This window comes from Hyla sarda, chromosome 2 (genome assembly GCF_029499605.1).
Source record: "Hyla sarda isolate aHylSar1 chromosome 2, aHylSar1.hap1, whole genome shotgun sequence".
Classification (NCBI taxonomy): Eukaryota; Metazoa; Chordata; class Amphibia; order Anura; family Hylidae; genus Hyla; species Hyla sarda.
In genome coordinates, this window is record NC_079190.1 from 493,200,168 (window position 1) to 493,219,604 (window position 19,437).

Consider the following 19,437-nt stretch of genomic DNA (forward strand, 5'->3'; position numbering starts at 1 on the left):
TCATGTGACACATCAAACTTATTGGGAGTTTCACAAGAAAAACAATGATGTGCTTGGTTTTAACGTAGCTTTATTCTTTCATGAGTTACCGTATTTATCGGGGTATACCACGCACCGGCCTATAACACGCACCCTCATTTTTTACCCAAATATCCATGGTAAAATGAGGGTGCGTGTGTGCGCGTGTATACCCCGATATACCCCCAGTAAAGGCAGGGGGAGAGAGGCCGTCGCTGCCCGCTTCTCCCCCCTGCCTTTCCTGGGGTCTAGAGCGCTGCTGTCGGCCCTTCTCACCCCCTGGCTATCGGCGCCGCTGCCCGTTCTGTCCCCCTGACTATCGGTGCCGGCGCCGATAGCCAGGGGGAGAGAAGCGGCGCCGACAGCCAGGGGGAGAGAAGGGGCAGCGGCACCCATTGCCGGCGCCGCTGCCCCGTTGCCTCCCCCCATCCCCGGTGGCATAATTACCTGAGTCGGGTCCGCGCTGCTGCAGGCCTCCGGCGTTTGTCCCCTGCGTCGTTGCTATGCGCGGCGCACTGACGTCATGCGCCGCGCCGTTCAGCGCATAGCAACGACGCCGGGGACGCACGCCGGAGGCCTGCAGCAGCGCGGACCCGACTCAGGTAATTATGCCACCGGGGATGGGGGGAGGCAACGGGGCAGCGGCGCCGGCAATGGGGCGCCGGCACCGATAGTCAGGGGGACAGAACGGGCATTGGCGCCGATAGCTAGGGGGAGAGAAGGGTCGGCAGCAGCGCTCTAGACCCCAGGAAAGGCAGGGGGAGAGAAGCGGGCAGCGACGGCCTCTCTCCCCCTGCCTTTCCTGGGGGTGTATCGGCGTATAACACGCACACAGACTTTAGGCTAAAAATTTTAGCCTAAAAAGTGCGTGTTATACGCCAATAAATACGGTATTTACAAGTTTCTGACCACTTATAAAATGTGTTCAATGTGCTGCCCATTGTGTTGGATTGTCAATGCAACCCTCTTCTCCCACTCTTCACACACTGATAGCAACACCGCAGGAGAAATGCTGGCACAGGCTTCCAGTATTCATATACACTGCTATATACTACTATACACACCGCAGGAGAAATGCTAGCACAGGCTTCCAGTATCCGTATACACTGCTATATACTACTATATACACCGCAGGAGAAATGCTAGCACAGGCTTCCAGTATCCGTATACACTGCTATATACTACTATATACACCGCAGGAGAAATGCTAGCACAGGCTTCCAGTATCCGTATACACTGCTAGATACTACTATATACACCGCAGGAGAAATGCTAGCACAGGCTTCCAGTATCTGTATACACTGCTATATACTACTATATACACCGCAGGAGAAATGCTAGCACAGGCTTCCAGTATCCATATACACTGCTATATACTACTATATACACCACAGGAGAAATGCTAGCACAGGCTTCCCGTATCTGTATACACTGCTATATACTACTATATACACCGCAGGAGAAATGCTGGCACAGGCTTACAGTATCCGTATACACTGCTATATACTACTATATACACCGCAGGAGAAATGCTAGCACAGGCTTCCAGTATCCGTATACACTGCTATATACTACTATATACACCGCAGGAGAAATGCTGGCACAGGCTTCCAGTATCCGTATACACTGCTATATACTACTATATACACCGCAGGAGAAATGCTAGCACAGGCTTCCAGTATCTGTATACACTGCTATATACTACTATATACACCACAGGAGAAATGCTAGCACAGGCTTCCCGTATCTGTATACACTGCTATATACTACTATATACACCGCAGGAGAAATGCTGACACAGGCTTACAGTATCCGTATACACTGCTATATACTACTATATACACCGCAGGAGAAATGCTAGCACAGGCTTCCAGTATCCGTATACACTGCTATATACTACTATATAACCGCAGGAGAAATGCTAGCACAGTGTATACAGATACTGGAAGCCTGTGCTAGCATTTCCCCTGCGGTGTATATAGTAGTATATAGCAGTGTATACGGATACTGGAAGCCTGTGCTAGCATTTCTCCTGTGGTGTATATAGTAGTATATAGCAGTGTATACGGATACTGGAAGCCTGTACTAGCATTTCTCCTGCGGTGTATATAGTAGTATATAGCAGTGTATACGGATACTGGAAGCCTGTGCTAGCATTTCTCCTGCGGTGTATATAGTAGTATATAGCAGTATATAGAGAAGAGGGTTGCATTGACAATCCAACACAATGGGCAGCACATTGAACACATTTTATAAGTGGTCAGAAACTTGTAAATAACTCATGAAAGAATAAAGTTACGTTAAAACCAAGCACATCATTGTTTTTCTCAATTCCCAATAAGTGTGATGTGTCACATGACCCTCTTCCTATTGAAAAATTAAAAGTTGGATTCAAAATGTCCGATTTCAAATTGGCCACCATGGTCACCACCCATCTTGAAAAGTTTCCCCCCCTCACATATACTAATGTGCCACAAACAGGAAGTTAATATCACCAACCATTCCCATTTTATTATGGTGTATCCATATAAATGGCCCACCCTGTGTATATATATATATATATATATATATATATAAATATATAAATATATTTTTGTTTGTTTTAAATCAGTGTATTCCTCTCTGCGGCAGCATGGAGCAGAATGTCATATATAAATACAGCGAACAGCCATTTCATATTCCATTCGTGACACCTCTAGAATGTGGGAATCCGGCGCGGGCATTTACCGGCCACGTACACAGAGACCAAGCATCTCCAGGCAGTTTCAAAACTACATCTACCAGCATGACCGCCTCTGACTGATCCTTTGGGGTTCACTTAAATCATTGATCGCCATCCTTGCAAAACCACAACCCCCAGCATGCCCTGACATCCTCTGACAAATCCTTTGATCCCATAACTTATTGATCCTCAACCTATGGATCACCAACCTTGCATAGCTACAACCCCCAGCATGCCCTGACAGCCTCTGACCGATTCTTTGGGGATCACTTAAAGGGGTACTCTGCTTTTCAGCGTTTGGAACAAACTGTTCCGAATGCTGGAGCTGGTGCCGGGAGCTCGTGACACCATAGCCCCGCCCCCTCATGCCATCACGCCCTGTCCCTTCAATGCATGTCTATGGGAGGGGAGTACCCCTTTAAATCAACGTGCCTGACCCTTCTCTTCCCCAAGATCTATCATCAGGATGCAGAGTCAGAAACCCACATGCACATTTGATATTTGGTCTGACCTGCCTAAATCATCAGGTTTTTCAGACCCATATCTAATGTGTATGGCCAGCGTCAGACTTTGAAGAACTTGTCATCAGACAAGATTGCTGTCTGTTTTCTGTGATTTAACTGCTTCTAAATGGCAAATCCCTTTATCACCTATCTACTGGACAGGTGATAACTGGATTAGAGGGGGATCCAGCCATTGGCACCCCCATGAACACCCAGACAGGGTCCCATGTGCCCCATATAAAGTGTACCTCCAGCATTGGCTTCCTGCCTGTTTTGCAAAGATCGTTGTGGATAGAAGTGGCTGATGCTGGCGGTACAGTTGCCGAGGCAGATTGAACCAACAGTAAAGTAATAAAATATATCATCCTATAATAAATAAAGCTGACCATACTCGTCTCCTGATTTCCCCCATTCCACAAGCACCCTCAGCCTGGCCGAGCATGCATGTGTTTTCAATGGAGGGAGGAGTGGAAGCTGCTGCCAGACAACACCACTGCAGCTTATCTCCTAGAGAACAGTACGATCAGGCATCTGAAATCCAACATGTCTGATCCTTCTCTCCCCCGGCATCTTCCATCAGGCGGAGGGTTGGGAGGCCACCATACACATAAACTACTCTGCTGGTAGAGAGCTGCAAGAAGGATGGCTCTGTAAATAATGCTGATATAAAACGTGTAGGGGTGGGTTCACACTGCGTTATTGTTTCTGTTTTACTGTTTCGCCATCCTATTTACTACAGCGCAGTGCCAGGACTTCTCCGGCAGAACCTACCGGAACATGTTCAGTTTTTTAGTGGAATCCAATTTCACGTGGGAAGTTCCGCTACAGAACTTCTGGATTGTGAACTCAGCAGCAGAATCCCATTGCCATCAATCTGTTTAATTTTGCTATATGCTATTGTGTATACCAAAATAAACCTATACGTTGCAATATGTTTTTTGTTTTTTTTGTTTTATAATGTAAGTCAATGGGGGAACAGATTATGCTGCATGGCATCCATTTTCAACACCCGTTTTTTCCCCGCTATAAAACGAACAGCAATAACACGGTGTGAATGCACAATTACTAATGTAAAATAAATTTATAGAAATATATATGATAAAAATATGTTAAAAAATAAACAATACAAAATAAAAATAAATATATAAAAAAACTAAATAAATTATAAAATTCCTTACTGCTATGAAACAAATGATAAAATAAAATATGAACTATAAGCAATAAAATCTAAAAAAAAAACTATCATATAGAATGTAAATAAAATCAATTCATGAAAATGCATTGATAAATAAATGCAGTAATGCATTACTAATATATAAGATAAATTATAAAAAGAAATATACCTAGTAAAATAAAATCTAAAACCAAAATATAATCTAATAATATAGTAAAGAATGTAAATAAAATCTTAAACAATATAAATTATAAAATGCATTAACAATATAAAAAAATTCACTGAAATGTAATAAAATAAAATCTGAAATCCTTATATAGAAGGTAATATAGAATGTAAATAAAATCTAAAACAAAAAAATACAGTATAAAGCACATCACTAATATAAAGTAATGTATAAAACAAAATATTAATTAAAATAAAATCTAAAACAAAATATAAAATAGAATACAAATAAAACCTGAAACAAAATAGTCTAAATAAAAAATATAAAAAAATATAAAAATACAATGAAATAAAATCTAAATTCCCTCTATAGAATATAAATAAAATCCTAAAGCAAAAAATACAGTATAAAACGCATAACTAATACAAAATGATTTATAAAACAAAATATTAATTAAAATGAAATTAAATCTAAAACAAAATATAAAATAGAATATAAATAAAATCTGAAACAAAATAAAATATAAAATGCATTTGTTACGCCGAGCGCTCCGGGTCCCCGTTCCTCCCCGGAGCGCTCGCCTCATCTTCGTTGTTGCAGCGCCCCGGTCAGATCCACTGACCGGGTGCGCTGCGGTCCCGCCTTCAGCCGGGGTGCGATTCGCGATGCGGGTAGCGCCCGCTCGCGATGCGCACCCCGGTCCCCGTACCTGACTCGCTCTCCCTCGGTCCTGTCCCGGCGCGCGCGGCCCCGCTCCCTAGGGCGCGCGCGCGCCGGGTCTCTGCGATTTAAAGGGCCAGTGCACCAATGATGGTGCCTGGCCCAATCTTCCCAATTAGCTTAATTGGCTCCCTCCTGTGCACTTCCCTATATCTAGTCACTTCCCCTGCACTCCCTGGCCGGATCTTGTTGCCTTAGTGCCTAGTGAAAGCGTTCCCTAGTCTGTTCCTAGTCCGTGTTCCTGACCTCCTGCCGTTGCCCCTGACTACGATCCTTGCCGCCTGCCCCCGACCTTCTGCTACGTCCGACCTTGCTTCTGCCTACTCCATTGTACCGCGCCTATCTTCAGCATCTTCAGCAGCCAGAGAGGTAAGCCGTTGCTAGTGGATACGACCTGGTCACTACCGCCGCAGCAAGACCATCCCGCTTTGCGGCGGGCTCTGGTGAAAACCTGTAGTGGCTTAGAACCGGTCCACTAGCGCGGTCCTCGCCATCCCTCTCTGGCACAGAGGATCCACTACCTGCCAGCCGGCATCGTGACAGTAGATCCGGCCATGGATCCCGCTGAAGTTCCTCTGTCAGTTGTCGCTGACCTCACCACGGTGGCCGCCCAGCAAGCCCGACTGATCGCCCTTCTAACCCGTCAGCTGTCGGAAATGTCCACCATTTCGCACCAACTTCAGTCGCAACTTCTCCAGCAATCTTCTCCTCCGCCAGCTCCTGCACCTCCTCCGCAGCGAGTGGCCACTCCTAGCCTCTGCCTGTCCTTGCCGGACAAATTTAATGGGGACTCTAAGTATTGCCGTGGCTTTCTTTCGCAATGTTCCCAGCACTGGGAGATGATGTCGGACCAGTTTCCTACTGAAAGGTCTAAGGTGGCTTTCGTAGTCAGCCTTCTGTCTGAAAAAGCCCTGTCATGGGCCGCACCGCTCTGGGACCGCAATGACCCCGTCACTGCCTCTGTACACTCCTTCTTCTCGGAAATTCGAAGTGTCTTTGAGGAACCTGCCCGAGCTTCTTCAGCCGAGATTGCCCTGCTGAACCTGGCCCAGGGTGTTTCTTCCGTTGGCGAGTACGCCATTCAGTTCCGTACTCTTGCTTACGAGTTGTCTTGGAATAGTGAGGTTCTCTGCGCGACCTTTAAAAAAGGCCTATCCAGCAACATTAAAGATGTTCTGGCCGCACGAGAGACTCCTGCTGACCTACATGAACTCATTCACCTTGCCACTCGCATTGACATGCGTTCTTCCGGATGGCGTCTGGAGCTCCGCCTGGATATGGACTTTGTTCGCACGAAGCGTTTTTTCTCTCCGGCTCCTCTCCCCTCTGGTCCTCTGCAATCTGTTCCTGTGCTTCCCGCCGCGGAGGCTATGCAAGTTGACCGGTCTTGCTTGACACCTCAAGAGAGGACACTACGCCGCATGGAGAATCTTTGCCTGTACTATGCCGGTACCGAACTCTTCCTGAAGGATTGTCCTATCTGTCCTCCCCGCCTGGAAAGACGTACGCTGACTCCGCACAAAGGTGACACAGTTCTTGATGTCAACTCTGCTTCTCCACGCCTTACTGTGCCTGTGCGGATATCTGCCTCTACCTTCTCCTTCTCTACTATGCTCTTCTTGGATTCCGGATCTGCAGGAAAATTTTTTTTGGCCTCTCTCATCAACAGGTTCTACGTTCCTGTGACCAGTCTCGCCAGACCCCTCTACATCTATTGTTTTTACAATAAAAGATTGGACTGTCTCGTACGTTTCCACACAGAACCCCTCCTAATTTGCATCGGACCTCATCACGAAAAAATTGAGTTTTTCTTTCTCAGGTTCTTTGGCCCCAAGAAGAGGGGGAGACCCAAGGGGGGGGGTACTGTTACGCCGAGCGCTCCGGGTCCCCGTTCCTCCCCGGAGCGCTCGCCTCATCTTCGTTGTTGCAGCGCCCCGGTCAGATCCACTGACCGGGTGCGCTGCGGTCCCGCCTTCAGCCGGGGTGCGATTCGCGATGCGGGTAGCGCCCGCTCGCGATGCGCACCCCGGTCCCCGTACCTGACTCGCTCTCCCTCGGTCCTGTCCCGGCGCGCGCGGCCCCGCTCCCTAGGGCGCGCGCGCGCCGGGTCTCTGCGATTTAAAGGGCCAGTGCACCAATGATGGTGCCTGGCCCAATCTTCCCAATTAGCTTAATTGGCTCCCTCCTGTGCACTTCCCTATATCTAGTCACTTCCCCTGCACTCCCTGGCCGGATCTTGTTGCCTTAGTGCCTAGTGAAAGCGTTCCCTAGTCTGTTCCTAGTCCGTGTTCCTGACCTCCTGCCGTTGCCCCTGACTACGATCCTTGCCGCCTGCCCCCGACCTTCTGCTACGTCCGACCTTGCTTCTGCCTACTCCATTGTACCGCGCCTATCTTCAGCATCTTCAGCAGCCAGAGAGGTAAGCCGTTGCTAGTGGATACGACCTGGTCACTACCGCCGCAGCAAGACCATCCCGCTTTGCGGCGGGCTCTGGTGAAAACCTGTAGTGGCTTAGAACCGGTCCACTAGCGCGGTCCTCGCCATCCCTCTCTGGCACAGAGGATCCACTACCTGCCAGCCGGCATCGTGACAGCATTACTAATATAATAAAACATCTTTATTATTTAGATTGGTCTCTGTTATCTGTTTTCTGAATCCTCTGGTTCTGGATTATTGGAATCCATATACCCACACAATGGGCGGACTAGCTGGACAAGCCAGTTCCATTCTCCTGCCCTGTTTCCATGTGAATGGATCTGTCCTCTCAGTCTCCGCTCCTCCGGGGGGTGGTTGTTTTGGTCACACACACCTATTGACAGAGGTGTCTTTCCATCATAAAGGTGCTTTGTGTTGCAGACTAGTTTTTGCGCTAGAATCTGAATACCTTTTGATTCACCGAAATTTAAGTGTAAACAAGGGTTAAACCTGGGTGTCTGAAGAAGGTGAGAAGAATCAGCAGGAAGCATCATGTGAATTGTCTGCTGGAAGCCTCGGGCCAAAGAGAAGAGAACAAATAGTGAGAAGGTATCCGCCCAGTTTTTCTACTCGTACTTTATTTGTACTTAGCTAAACATCTAATTTCATTATTATTATTAGTATGGGCATAGGACGTGTCGTTAGTATCTAATTTGGGGTGGTGTCAGGCAACCGAGACCCCAGCAAGCTCAAGTGCATTTAGTCAATAACAGTATCAGACTTGGGGTTTCTTTGGCCCACCAGAAGAAACGACCTAAAGTCAACCCCCGATGCGTTTTGTACACGTCTACTGAAGGTGCCAATATAAACGCAAATATTTGTTCAGTCAACAAATCTGAAAGTTAGGCTCGGCGTGCTTGTGTTCTGAATGAAGAGCCGCTGCCAGACTCCTCTGAGAACAACAAGCATTTCAGGCAGTTGAAAAACAACCCTTTCCTCCACCAACGTTATGGGGAGCCCCCCCCCCCCCCCCATACATCACGTTACTGGGTTGGCCATTCCTGATATAATTCCCGATAGTAATGTCTATAGTAGTGTTTTTTAATCAACTCCCAGCATGCCCGGACAGCCGTTCTGCAACACTGGTTGGGAAACACTGGTCTATACCAATGTTCTGTGGCACTCCAGAAACATGGTTTGTGGGTGCCGATGGATGCCTATCAAAGGCCCCAGGGATCGGCCATGGACATCTGTCTATTTGGCCTTGTGTATTCTAGACAACTACATAATCAGGACACACAGTGGTACTAAAACTATTGTTAGATCAACTAAGTTTTTAGCTAAATAAAAAATATAAGCTAAAATCTTAAAAAGCTTTGCGCCCAGTACATATATTAGGTGTTGCCACAATAACGTACTGTTAACTGTAAAATCATGATGTTTTTTATTATGCACAAAGAGCAAAAACAACAAAAATAAAAATCAATTTCCATTGTGTTCATCCCCCCCCAAAATGTTGCATGTACTTCAAAATGTTACCAATGAGAATATACAAATAAAATAGAAATAAAAATGAAAAATATCCCAGACAAATAAAAGTTACGAACTCACGCAGAAACAAATAATTTTTTAGGGTAGGGTCACGTGCCGTATTCTGCGGCGTATTTGCTGCTTCATATTTTCCTACTCATTAAAGTCGATTAGTAGCAAAAACAGCTGCATTTTTGCAACCCATTGACTTCAACCTTTTAGGGTCTATTCACACGTACAGTATTCTGTGCAGATTTGATGCGCAGGATTTTCTGCTGCAGATTTCAATGTAAACTGAATGACTGAACACAGCTTGAAATCCTGCGCATCAAATCTGTGCAGAATACTGTACGTGTGAATAGACCCTTAAACCATAAGAATAAGTAAATTAATAAATAAAAAAAACTTTATTACCGTGACATATAGTTTTGGAATGAATCAAAAATATTAAGGTTATGTTATTCTTGCCACAAGGTCAACACGGTACAGACAAAACCCCCAAAAATAATAGTGGACTTGCTCTTCTCTCAAAAATGTAATTTATACATATAAAAGTTAATGGGGAGATTTATCAAGGGATTTAGAGTTTTTTGTTTTTTTTGCTTACAAAAGTCGCACGTGCGCTTAACTCCTTAAGGACCAGGCCAATTTTATTTTAGCGTTTTCGTTTTTTCCTCCTCGCCTTCTAAAATTCATAACTCTTTTATATTTCCATCTACAGACCCATATAAGGGCTTGTTTTTTGCGTGACCAATTGTACTTTGTAACGGAACCTCTCATTTTACCATAAAATGTAAGGCAAACCCAAAGAAATATTTTTTAGGGAGGAAATTTTTAAATAAAAAACACAATTGTGCACATTTTGGAGGGTTTCGTTTTCACACTGTACACTTTATGGTAAAAATTACGTTTGTTCTTTATTCTGTGGGTAAATATGATCAAAATGATACCCATGGCTAGATACTTTTCTATTTTTTTACCGCTTAAAAAAATCTCAACTTTTTGTACAAAATCAGTAATAGAAAATTGCTCTATTTTGACCACCTATCCTTTTTCCGTATATAGGGCGCTATGAGGGCTCCTTTTTTGCACCGTCATCTGTTCTTTTTATTGATACCACGTTTGCATATATAAAACTTTTAGATCACTTTTTATAATTTTTTGGGGGAATAAAATGTGACAAAAAAGCAGCATTTGTGGGCTTTTTAAATTTTTTACGTTTACGCCATTCACCGTACGGGATCATTAACATTATATTTTAGAACGAGAGTAGTTTGGATCCGGCACTGCAGAACTAGGGTATGGTACAGGAGTGCGGGCTAGTGTGCGTGCAGGTGAGGCGTGGGTGTGGACAGCGGTGGTGCAAACTCAATAAAAGGAACGTAGAGTCAAGAAGAGATTGCACGCACCATCCTCAGGCTTTATTCGCACAGGCACATATAGCGGAGGCAGGGGCACAACGGGACAAGTTGTTTCGCGTTAAAATGCGCTTCTTCTAGCCGGTGTGTGCATTTTTGTGCGACTTTTGAGGGAAAGCAAAAAATACCAATCAGCAATTTTCAGTTTTCACTTTGCAGTGGTCGGGAATTTATCAAGTGCAAAGGTCGCACGTAAGCAAAATAAAGTCGCAAACCCCCTTCAAAAAGTCGCAAGTGTAAGCCAGGTCAGACCAAACTTGCTTTTGACAGCATTTTAAAAAAGTTGCACAAAAAAATGTGCAACTTTTTGCTCCGCTCCGCTCCCCTGCCACCCGCCCGCATATAACTCCTGCCCACTAGCTGGTGCAACTACAACTCCCAGCATTTCCTCACTGTATGGACAAGCTGGGAGTTGTAGTCGTGCAGTGGGGGCAGGTGACAAGCTTGCCACTCGTCCATACATCTCCTGTCCGTGCTGCATGACTACAACTTCCGGCATGTCCTTACTGCAAGGGCATGCTAGGTGTTGTAGTCGAGCAGCGCAGGTGGCAGGAGATGTACGAGCAGGTGACAAGCTTCTCTGGCTTGCTTGTCACCCGCCTGCACATCTACCACCTGCCCGTCGTCTCATTACCACAACTCCCAGCATGCTCTTACAGTGAGGACATGCTGGGAGTTGTAGTTGTGTGGCACAGGCGGGAGATGTGCGATCAGGTGACAATAAATGTACTATACTATTTTCCTTGTTTTTTAGCTCCACATTTCAGATCCGTATATCCTGTGGACTACTTCGGATTTGTTGGACTTTTATTTTTTTATGTTAATAAAATGGTTAACAGGGGCTTGTGGGGGAGTGTTTTTTGGAATAAAAGTTTTATTAAATGTGTTTTTTTTTTAACTTTTATACGCTTAGTAGTGGAAGCTGTCTTATAGCCACAAAAAACAGCTAGCGCTAACCCCCAATTATTACCCCGTTACCCACCGCCACAGGGGTGCTGGGAAGAGCCGGAGCCAACAGGCCCAGAAGGTCAAAAATGGCCCTCCTGTGTCTAGGCGGTAACAGGCTGGCGTTATTTAGGCTGGGGAGGGCCAGAAACAATGGTCCTCACCCACCCTGGTAACGTCAGGCTGTTGCTGCTTGGTTGGTATTGTGCTGCGAATGAAAATAGGGGGAACCCTATGTGGTTTTTTTTTTATTTATGAAAAAAATGTGTGTGGTTCCCCATATTTTTATTCTCAGCCAAGTACCAACCAAACAGCAACAGCCTGATGTTACCAGGGTGGGCGAGGACCATTGTTACTGGCCCTCCCCAGCCTAAATAATGCCAGCCTGTTACCGCCTAGGCCCAGGAACGCCATGTTTGATGCTCCGGGCCTATTGATACCGGCTCTTCCTGGCACCCCTGTGACAGTGGGTACCGGGGTAATAATTGTGGGTTAGCACTAGCTATTTTTGGGGCTAACGGTAAGCCCGGCATAGTAATGGATTCCATCTATAAGACAGCTTCCACTACTTAGCCTGTAAAGTAAATTAAAAAAACACAACACGTTAAAAAAAACTTTTATTTAAAAAAACACTCCCCCACAAGCCCTCATTAACCATTTTATTAATATTAAACCAAAAAAGGCTGGTCATCGTAGTCCACCAAATCCGAAGTAGTCCTCTGCATACACGGATCTGAAATAAGAAGAAAAAATAGCTTAGTACATTTATGGGGGAAGTGGTAAATATTTTTTAAAATAAACATATATGCATTAGCAACAAGTACGAGTAGGCACTGCTGGCTTCACTCGAGGGTGGTGGTCCAGTTAGGCAATGTGAATAGGGCTCAGCCACTTCCACGGTATGGCGTTTTAATGGTGGTGCTTAGTCCCAAAGTAGAAGTCTGAAGCAATCAACTGGAAATGAGTGGACGGCACGCACCATATGCTTCAAACACGCTTTATTCCGTGTTCATCGGAAGGTACAAAGATGGGTGCAGTAAGCGACAATTGTTTTGTGCTGACATGCGCTTCTTCTCAGCTTACACCAAGAATGTCAGCACCCTGTGCTTTAAATCCAGTGCTTCCAGATGACCACAATATTTTCTTGTGACTGCTCCCGATGTCCGAGCGTCGAAGGGGGGGGGGGGGGGGGGGGGGCGGGTTGGAGAAAGAACAAACTCCTCCTCCCCTTGATATCCCATGGTTAGCTCAGATCCACACAAGGGAATGGGGAGTGCCACAGACACATGTGAATGGTGGCTGACAAAGAAGAAACGCAACTGAAGCAGTGGACTAAAGTAGGCATACACTTCTACTAAATTATGTATACACATACACATACAGATAAATATAAAAAAAAATATGTACAATATAATTAAAACATTAATGTGATATATCAATAAAACCAAGAGGACAAGTTACAAAACGCTCATGTCATTCTTGTCATTGAGGCCACACGGGCCTAAAGCGTCCGTTTTGAGGATCCACCTCGCTTCTTGCTGTAATAATCGTCTATGTTGATCCCCCCATTTTGGGGCACCGGCTGATGTTCCAGTCCTGCAAATCGTAAAACACTAGGATCATTGTGATGGTCTTCTTTCACATGTTCTATAAGCCGGGGCCACCCCATGCCTAAAAATGCTGATTTAAAGTGCTCGCGTATATGTACATATAGGTGACGAATGGTTTTCCCGATGTTGTACTGTCCACATGGACATATAATTACATAGACTCCAAATTTAGATTTACAAGTAATGAAATCTTTGACATAACATTCTATGCCACCCAGATGCACGTATTTCGCCTCCATATTAAAACTACATTGTGAGCATTGCTTGCATTGTTAATTACCGGAAGGCAAACGTTGGTCCGACCAATTTTTGTTGGTAGATTTAAATTGATAAGACTCCAACCTACTTGCTGTGGTGTGATTTTTTTACAATAGAAAAATAGAGTTTTTTTAATAGCAATATCTCTTAAATCCGGATCCCCCTCCACTATATGCCAATGGTGGTGGGTCGCTGATTGGACCACATTATCAATGGGGAATGTGCATATGAAAAAAGTGAATCGCCCATTGTCCAGATTTCGTCTTTTATTTTTCATTAGGGACATCCGATCCATTTTACAGGCTCTTTCAAAAGCTTTTTGTACTTGTTCAGTTGGATATCCTCTAGCCACTAGGTGATTCACTAGATCAGGTGCCCATTTGTTAAAGATGCTATTATAGCTGCTTATATGCCTAATTCTAATAAATTGGGAGTAGGGAATGGCCTTCACGTGAGGAGGATGGAAGCGGTCATAATGTAATAGTGCATTTGTAGCAGTAGGCTTCCTATAACTGGCAGTTTTTAATGTACCTTCTTCCACTTCTACCCTCACATCCAAGGATTCCATCACCCCCCCCCCTCCAAATACTGCAGTGAAATGCATGTTCATATTGTTGTGGTTAAGATACGTCACAAACTGGTTAAACTGTGTTTCTGACCCAGACCAGACTATGCAGATGTCATCCATATATCTTAGAAATGGTTTCACATGACCAGCAAAGAGGTTGTTGTTTGAAAAAACTAATTATTTTTCATAGGCAGCCAAAAATAAATTTGCAAAAGAACAGACTACAGGAATGCCCATGGCCACTCCTGAGTCCTGTCTATACCATGTATTATTGAAACGAAAGGCATTGTGGGTTAAAATGAATATTAAAGATTCATAAATGAATTCCACCAGCCCTCCTTCAATGCCTACATCGACGAGCAGTTACCCCACTACCCAGACCCCCCAAACCTTGGAGGATCCGGGTATGGAGGCTCTCCACGTCGATGGAGGCCAACTGGAAATCCTCCTGCCAACGCAGCTCCTGAATAGCCTGCAAGAATTCTCCTGTGTCTTTGAGATACGTTGGGAACTTGGCCAGAATTGACCCAATCAACCAATCTATGTACTTTGACAACCCCTCCGTCACCGAGCAGATCCCGAGACGATGGGACTTCCCGGGGGTCGGCTCAGGGACTTATGGACTTTGGGTACATAGTACCAATATGGTTTGCGTGGATATTTAGTAAACAATTTTTCAGCATTCTTCTCAGATATAATTCCCTGTTCAACATACTTTCGTAGAAGGGATTGTAAAAGACTCTAATATTTCCCGGTGGGATCCTCTTTTAACTCAGTGTAGACAGATTTATCAACTATTGGCTTCCTCGAGATACTGCACTTCAGTAAGCACAACTAAATTGCCCCCCTTGTCAGCCTTTCTAAAGATTAAACCCTTTTGTTTTCTCAAGCAATTTAGGGCCTTTTCCTCTTCCGAGGTTAAATTACTATTACCTTCTGGGTACACTAGTACCCTCACCTCTCTCGTGACCAGAGTGGTGAAAACATCCAGTGTACCCCCAGGTTACACAGGGGGGGGGCGACAAAAGCGGGATTTATTGCCACCGGGAAAAACCTGAGTCTCCTCACTAGTTCAACCAACAATTCAACTCCCTCAATTACATTTATCTAAATTTGTGACTGCACTAAAGCCCAAAGGGCCTATATTGCAAGATGTGTCCCCTACTTTTTTTTGAACAACATAATTGCTATTCCTTGCGAAGTGGTTGCCGCAAATTTAGTTTCCAGACTGATTTGAATAGATTAATTTGAAACTGTGTGTAATCAAATGGTTCAGTTATGCAAAAGTTCAAACCTTTTGACAGTAAAGTGGTACATTCATTGGGTAAGTCAATTTCAGTACATAATTTGTTGCTCACCCTCCTCCACTACTGTCGCCAGGTTACTTGTTTGCGCTTTTGGCTCATGCCTCCTCGCTGTGGACCTCTCTTTCCTGGTCCCCCTCACCTGGTCCTCCTTCTAAAGGGGCTCCAGATCCAGAAAACTTTTTGTCTATCCCCACCATCGTAAAAACTGGAATCTGACTCTGTGGTGCCATAATCTTGAATCCTATGCCTAGGACGGCTCTTTCGTCCTTGTTGACGCTTATTTCCCCAATCGAAAATACGATCATTTTCAAAGTCTAATTTGTCTCTTACATACTTGTCTCTTGTGCTGCAAGTAATTTTTTTTCCAACTTTTTCCCATAAACAGCATATTGTCCATCTGTCACTCTCGTGCGCAGTACGGTCTTAGCTCTGAACAATTCGTTGGTAGTTTTTTCATATTAGGCCTTGTTTTTGTGAAGAATCATGACCATTAATTTAATTGAGTGCTCGAGATGGGCCTCCTTCCAGGCTTTAATGAAGTTCTTATCATCCTGGAACTGTGCTGGATCCTTGTATACTCGCAGGCCCCTTGGGACCCGATTGCACTCTTTATACGACTATAGCGAGTTAATGGTTCAAAATAATCGGACTTCTTTTTCCGCCAGGGTAGCAATGCGTAACGCTAGAGATTTCAGACTGAGAATTTGCAACTCGTCCTTCAATTCCCAGGACGAAAAAAAACCGCACTTGCATCTGTGCCACCTGCACTTAATTCCGTGCCCATCTCTTGCTGCAGAGTATCACTCTCCATTTCCATAGTACAAACTGTCCACTTTTTCCTCTGCTCAACGTGCACCAGCTCCAACAAGTCAAAGTCCAATCAGATAATGCATTAGCAACAGGTACGAGTAGGCACTGCTGGCTTCAGTGGAAGGGTATACTGGTGGACCAGTGAGCCAATGTGAATAGGGGTCAGCCACTTCCACAGTATGGCGTTTAAATGGTGGTGCTCAGTCCCAAAGTATGAGTCCGAAGCAATCAACTGGAAATGAGAGGACGGCACGCACCATATGCTCCAAACACGCTTTATTCCGTGTTCATCGGCAGGTACAAATACGGGTGCAGTAAGCGACAATTGTTTCGCGCTGACATGTGCTTCTTCTCAGCTTGCACCAAGAATGTCATCACCCTGCGCTTTAAATCCACCGCTTCCAGATGACATAACATGTCAGCTGAACACAATATTGTCATGTGACTGCTCCCTATGTCCGAATGTTTTTGTAACTGCCGATGATCACGGAATAAGTGTTTGAAGCATATGGTGAGTGCAGTCCTTTCATTTCACTTACCAGTTGAACACATATATATATATATATATATCGCACTTTTTTTTTCACAGATGCGACTTGAGGTGGTGTTACAAATTGGTGTTCTGGAGGCTTTTATTGGTTTTTACTTATGTGTGCTAAAAATGGTATTCAAAAATGATTTATTGGTTTTTGCTTATGTGAACCAAATTTATCAACCCCCCGTGATAGTATAATAAATATGTCACACATAAGCAACACCAAAGCAAAAAATAAAATAAAATGACTACAGAACTCGCTTACCAAAGCAACAATGAGAAGTGTCCCTCAATGTATTTATGTGTCTATGTATATATCAATCTATATATGTCTCTATGTATGTTTCAGCTAATTACTGGAGAAACTTGAAACTTGGTTACGTGTTGCTTATATGACAGCTAAAAATATAGTAGGGTTTAATGAACCATAAATTAACACCTTATGTGAAGGTGAGGTTTTTGTCTAAAGTCCCATACAAGTCTGATGAGACTTCCGATACCTCTCCTGATCACGTCGCTCTCGGGCTGCAGAGATTGCCGTGGACTTTTAAACATAGTGCCGACTGTCTGGCAAGAAGGTGCAGAGAATAGTTAGTGCAGGTTGGTCGGCATATAAAGTTGGCATATGAGGGTGGGATATAAATTTGAGATACAAGTTCGGGATATGAGGACGAGATATGAGGCCAGGATATGAGGTCGGCATATGAAGACAGGGCTAGAAGAACAAGATAATCACTTTTGCTTTTCCTCTCCCACAAGGTTTAGTTAGGAAGATCGGGCAATGCCAGGTACTTTGCAAGAAAAAGTTATACAAAACATTAAAAAGATCCCGAAATGGTGCCTCTAAACATACAACTCATCATGCAAGAAAAACAAAAAACTAATATGGTTACATTCATAGAAAAATAACATTTATAGCTTTAGAATTGCAGAGATGGAAAGAAAGAAACCACGATCCATGGTTAAGTGTTAAACTAGGTCGTGTCCTCAAGGGCTAAATGTACAATGTACATCCTTTTTCTTTTATATACTTTGTATTATTTAGTGTGGACTTGTCTGAACTCCCACAATTCACTCTCGTCTGGTATCAAGAGACCCAGGAACTGTCCAGAGCAGGATAGGTTTGATATGGGGATTTGCTCCTGCTCTGGACAGCTCCTGCTCGTGACGACCCCTGACGAAGCTCTATTGAGCGAAACGATCGTTGGGGTACACAGGTGGATTTGCTTCACACGGCAGACATTGGGGTTTGTAATTTCAGACTATCTTTGCACTTTACTTCAGTTCTTCCTTTTGTATTTGTTCTTTTATTGTAGTGGTAACCTGTATTTGTGCCTATCATAATTGGTACAGCTTATGCCTCATATTCCTAGGTATTGACTATATCTACCTAATTTTTGCACTTGTTCCTCCTGTGAGTTACTGTGATGTTGGTGGGTGGTGTGGGGATGCTGATGTTTTATCTGTATGTGTTTATACCTTATAAAGATTTTCTGGCGGATAGGAGATAAGTGTTACACACCGCAGATCTCCTTTAACCTTATGTATGAGCACTTGGTAAAGGCTTTGCCCACCTTTGCAAAAACATTTTTTATTCTCTCCTTTAAAATTTCAAAAATGGTGCATTCATTTTAATTTAAATATTTCCTACCATTTTTTTTCTACAGCTTCTATGCAGACCTATGTGTCTCCATGGTAACAGACTACCAGCAAACTCTGTGTAGTCTGATCCTGCAGTCATATTTCCTTCCATCTGTCCTTGGCTCTATGCTAATCTACCAAATGTATGTTAGGACAAGGTAGGAAGTAGATATAATACAATATATATATATATATATATATATATATATATATATATATATATATGATACTGAAAGATCAGACTACACAGTCTGTTTGTTGTCTGTTACTATGGAGATGCATAGGCTGCATAAGACCTGTGGAAACATAGCAATTAGATTTTTTTTTTTATGGAGAACTATAACAAAGTTGCTTCATTTTCATTTTTAATGGGACATAAAAAAAAACAGCAGTAAAGGTGGGGATAGCCTTTATTTTAAATTTTGGGACTGATTTATTGATTTTCCCTTTTCTCTTTCTTTCTGCCAACAGTAAAGGCGAGGACGGCTCAGCTCGCGAAGATCAAGTGGGTCATCAGCATTGTGTTTTATGTATTACAGGTAGGTGCGCTACATTTGAGAATCTCAAGTTGTTTTTAAAAATTTTTATTTCAGTAAAGTTGAAGGGGTTGTCCAGCCCCAGAAAAAATTGGACAACTGGCAAAGGGTGATGTAAAAAAACAAAGTCATACTGGCCTCCCCTGATCCCCCACAGCTCGGGTCAACGCGCCATCCTGATTTACTCCTGAGGAAGCTGCCCAGTTAGGCGATGGAACCCGTGGGTTCCTTCCGTGTGGGCGACAGATAGTGTCCTCTCCATATTTTCTATGCATCTTGTCCTTGTGCTGCACATGCAGGGCTACTTGTAGAGGGTTACAGGTGGCATATTGGTTGTGCACATTTTCTGGCAATTTGGTATAGTTTTTATATATATATTTGGATTGTTTTGTTTTTTTGCACTTTGGTATAGTTTTTATGTATACATTTGGATTGTTTTTCTGGCACATAATTTATGTATGGATTCAGGCATTGCAATATGGGAGACAACCCTTTGTGTTGGATATTTTGTGAAATAGCACTTTATACTTGATACCCTGCATGTTCTTTGCTTCAAGTACA

At 43.9% G+C, this 19,437-nt stretch overlaps 1 protein-coding gene across 3 annotated transcripts in view; it reads left to right on the plus strand.

Annotated features, from left to right (window-relative positions):
* GET1 (guided entry of tail-anchored proteins factor 1) overlaps nt 1–19,437 on the plus strand; it is a 107,045-nt gene that overhangs the window by 27,599 nt on the left and 60,009 nt on the right. For all 3 annotated transcript variants that reach the window (XM_056559683.1, XM_056559685.1, XM_056559682.1), the window contains exon 3: nt 18,812–18,879. In XM_056559683.1, the coding sequence (XP_056415658.1) occupies nt 18,812–18,879 (68 nt within the window). The remainder of the gene's footprint in view (nt 1–18,811; nt 18,880–19,437) is intronic.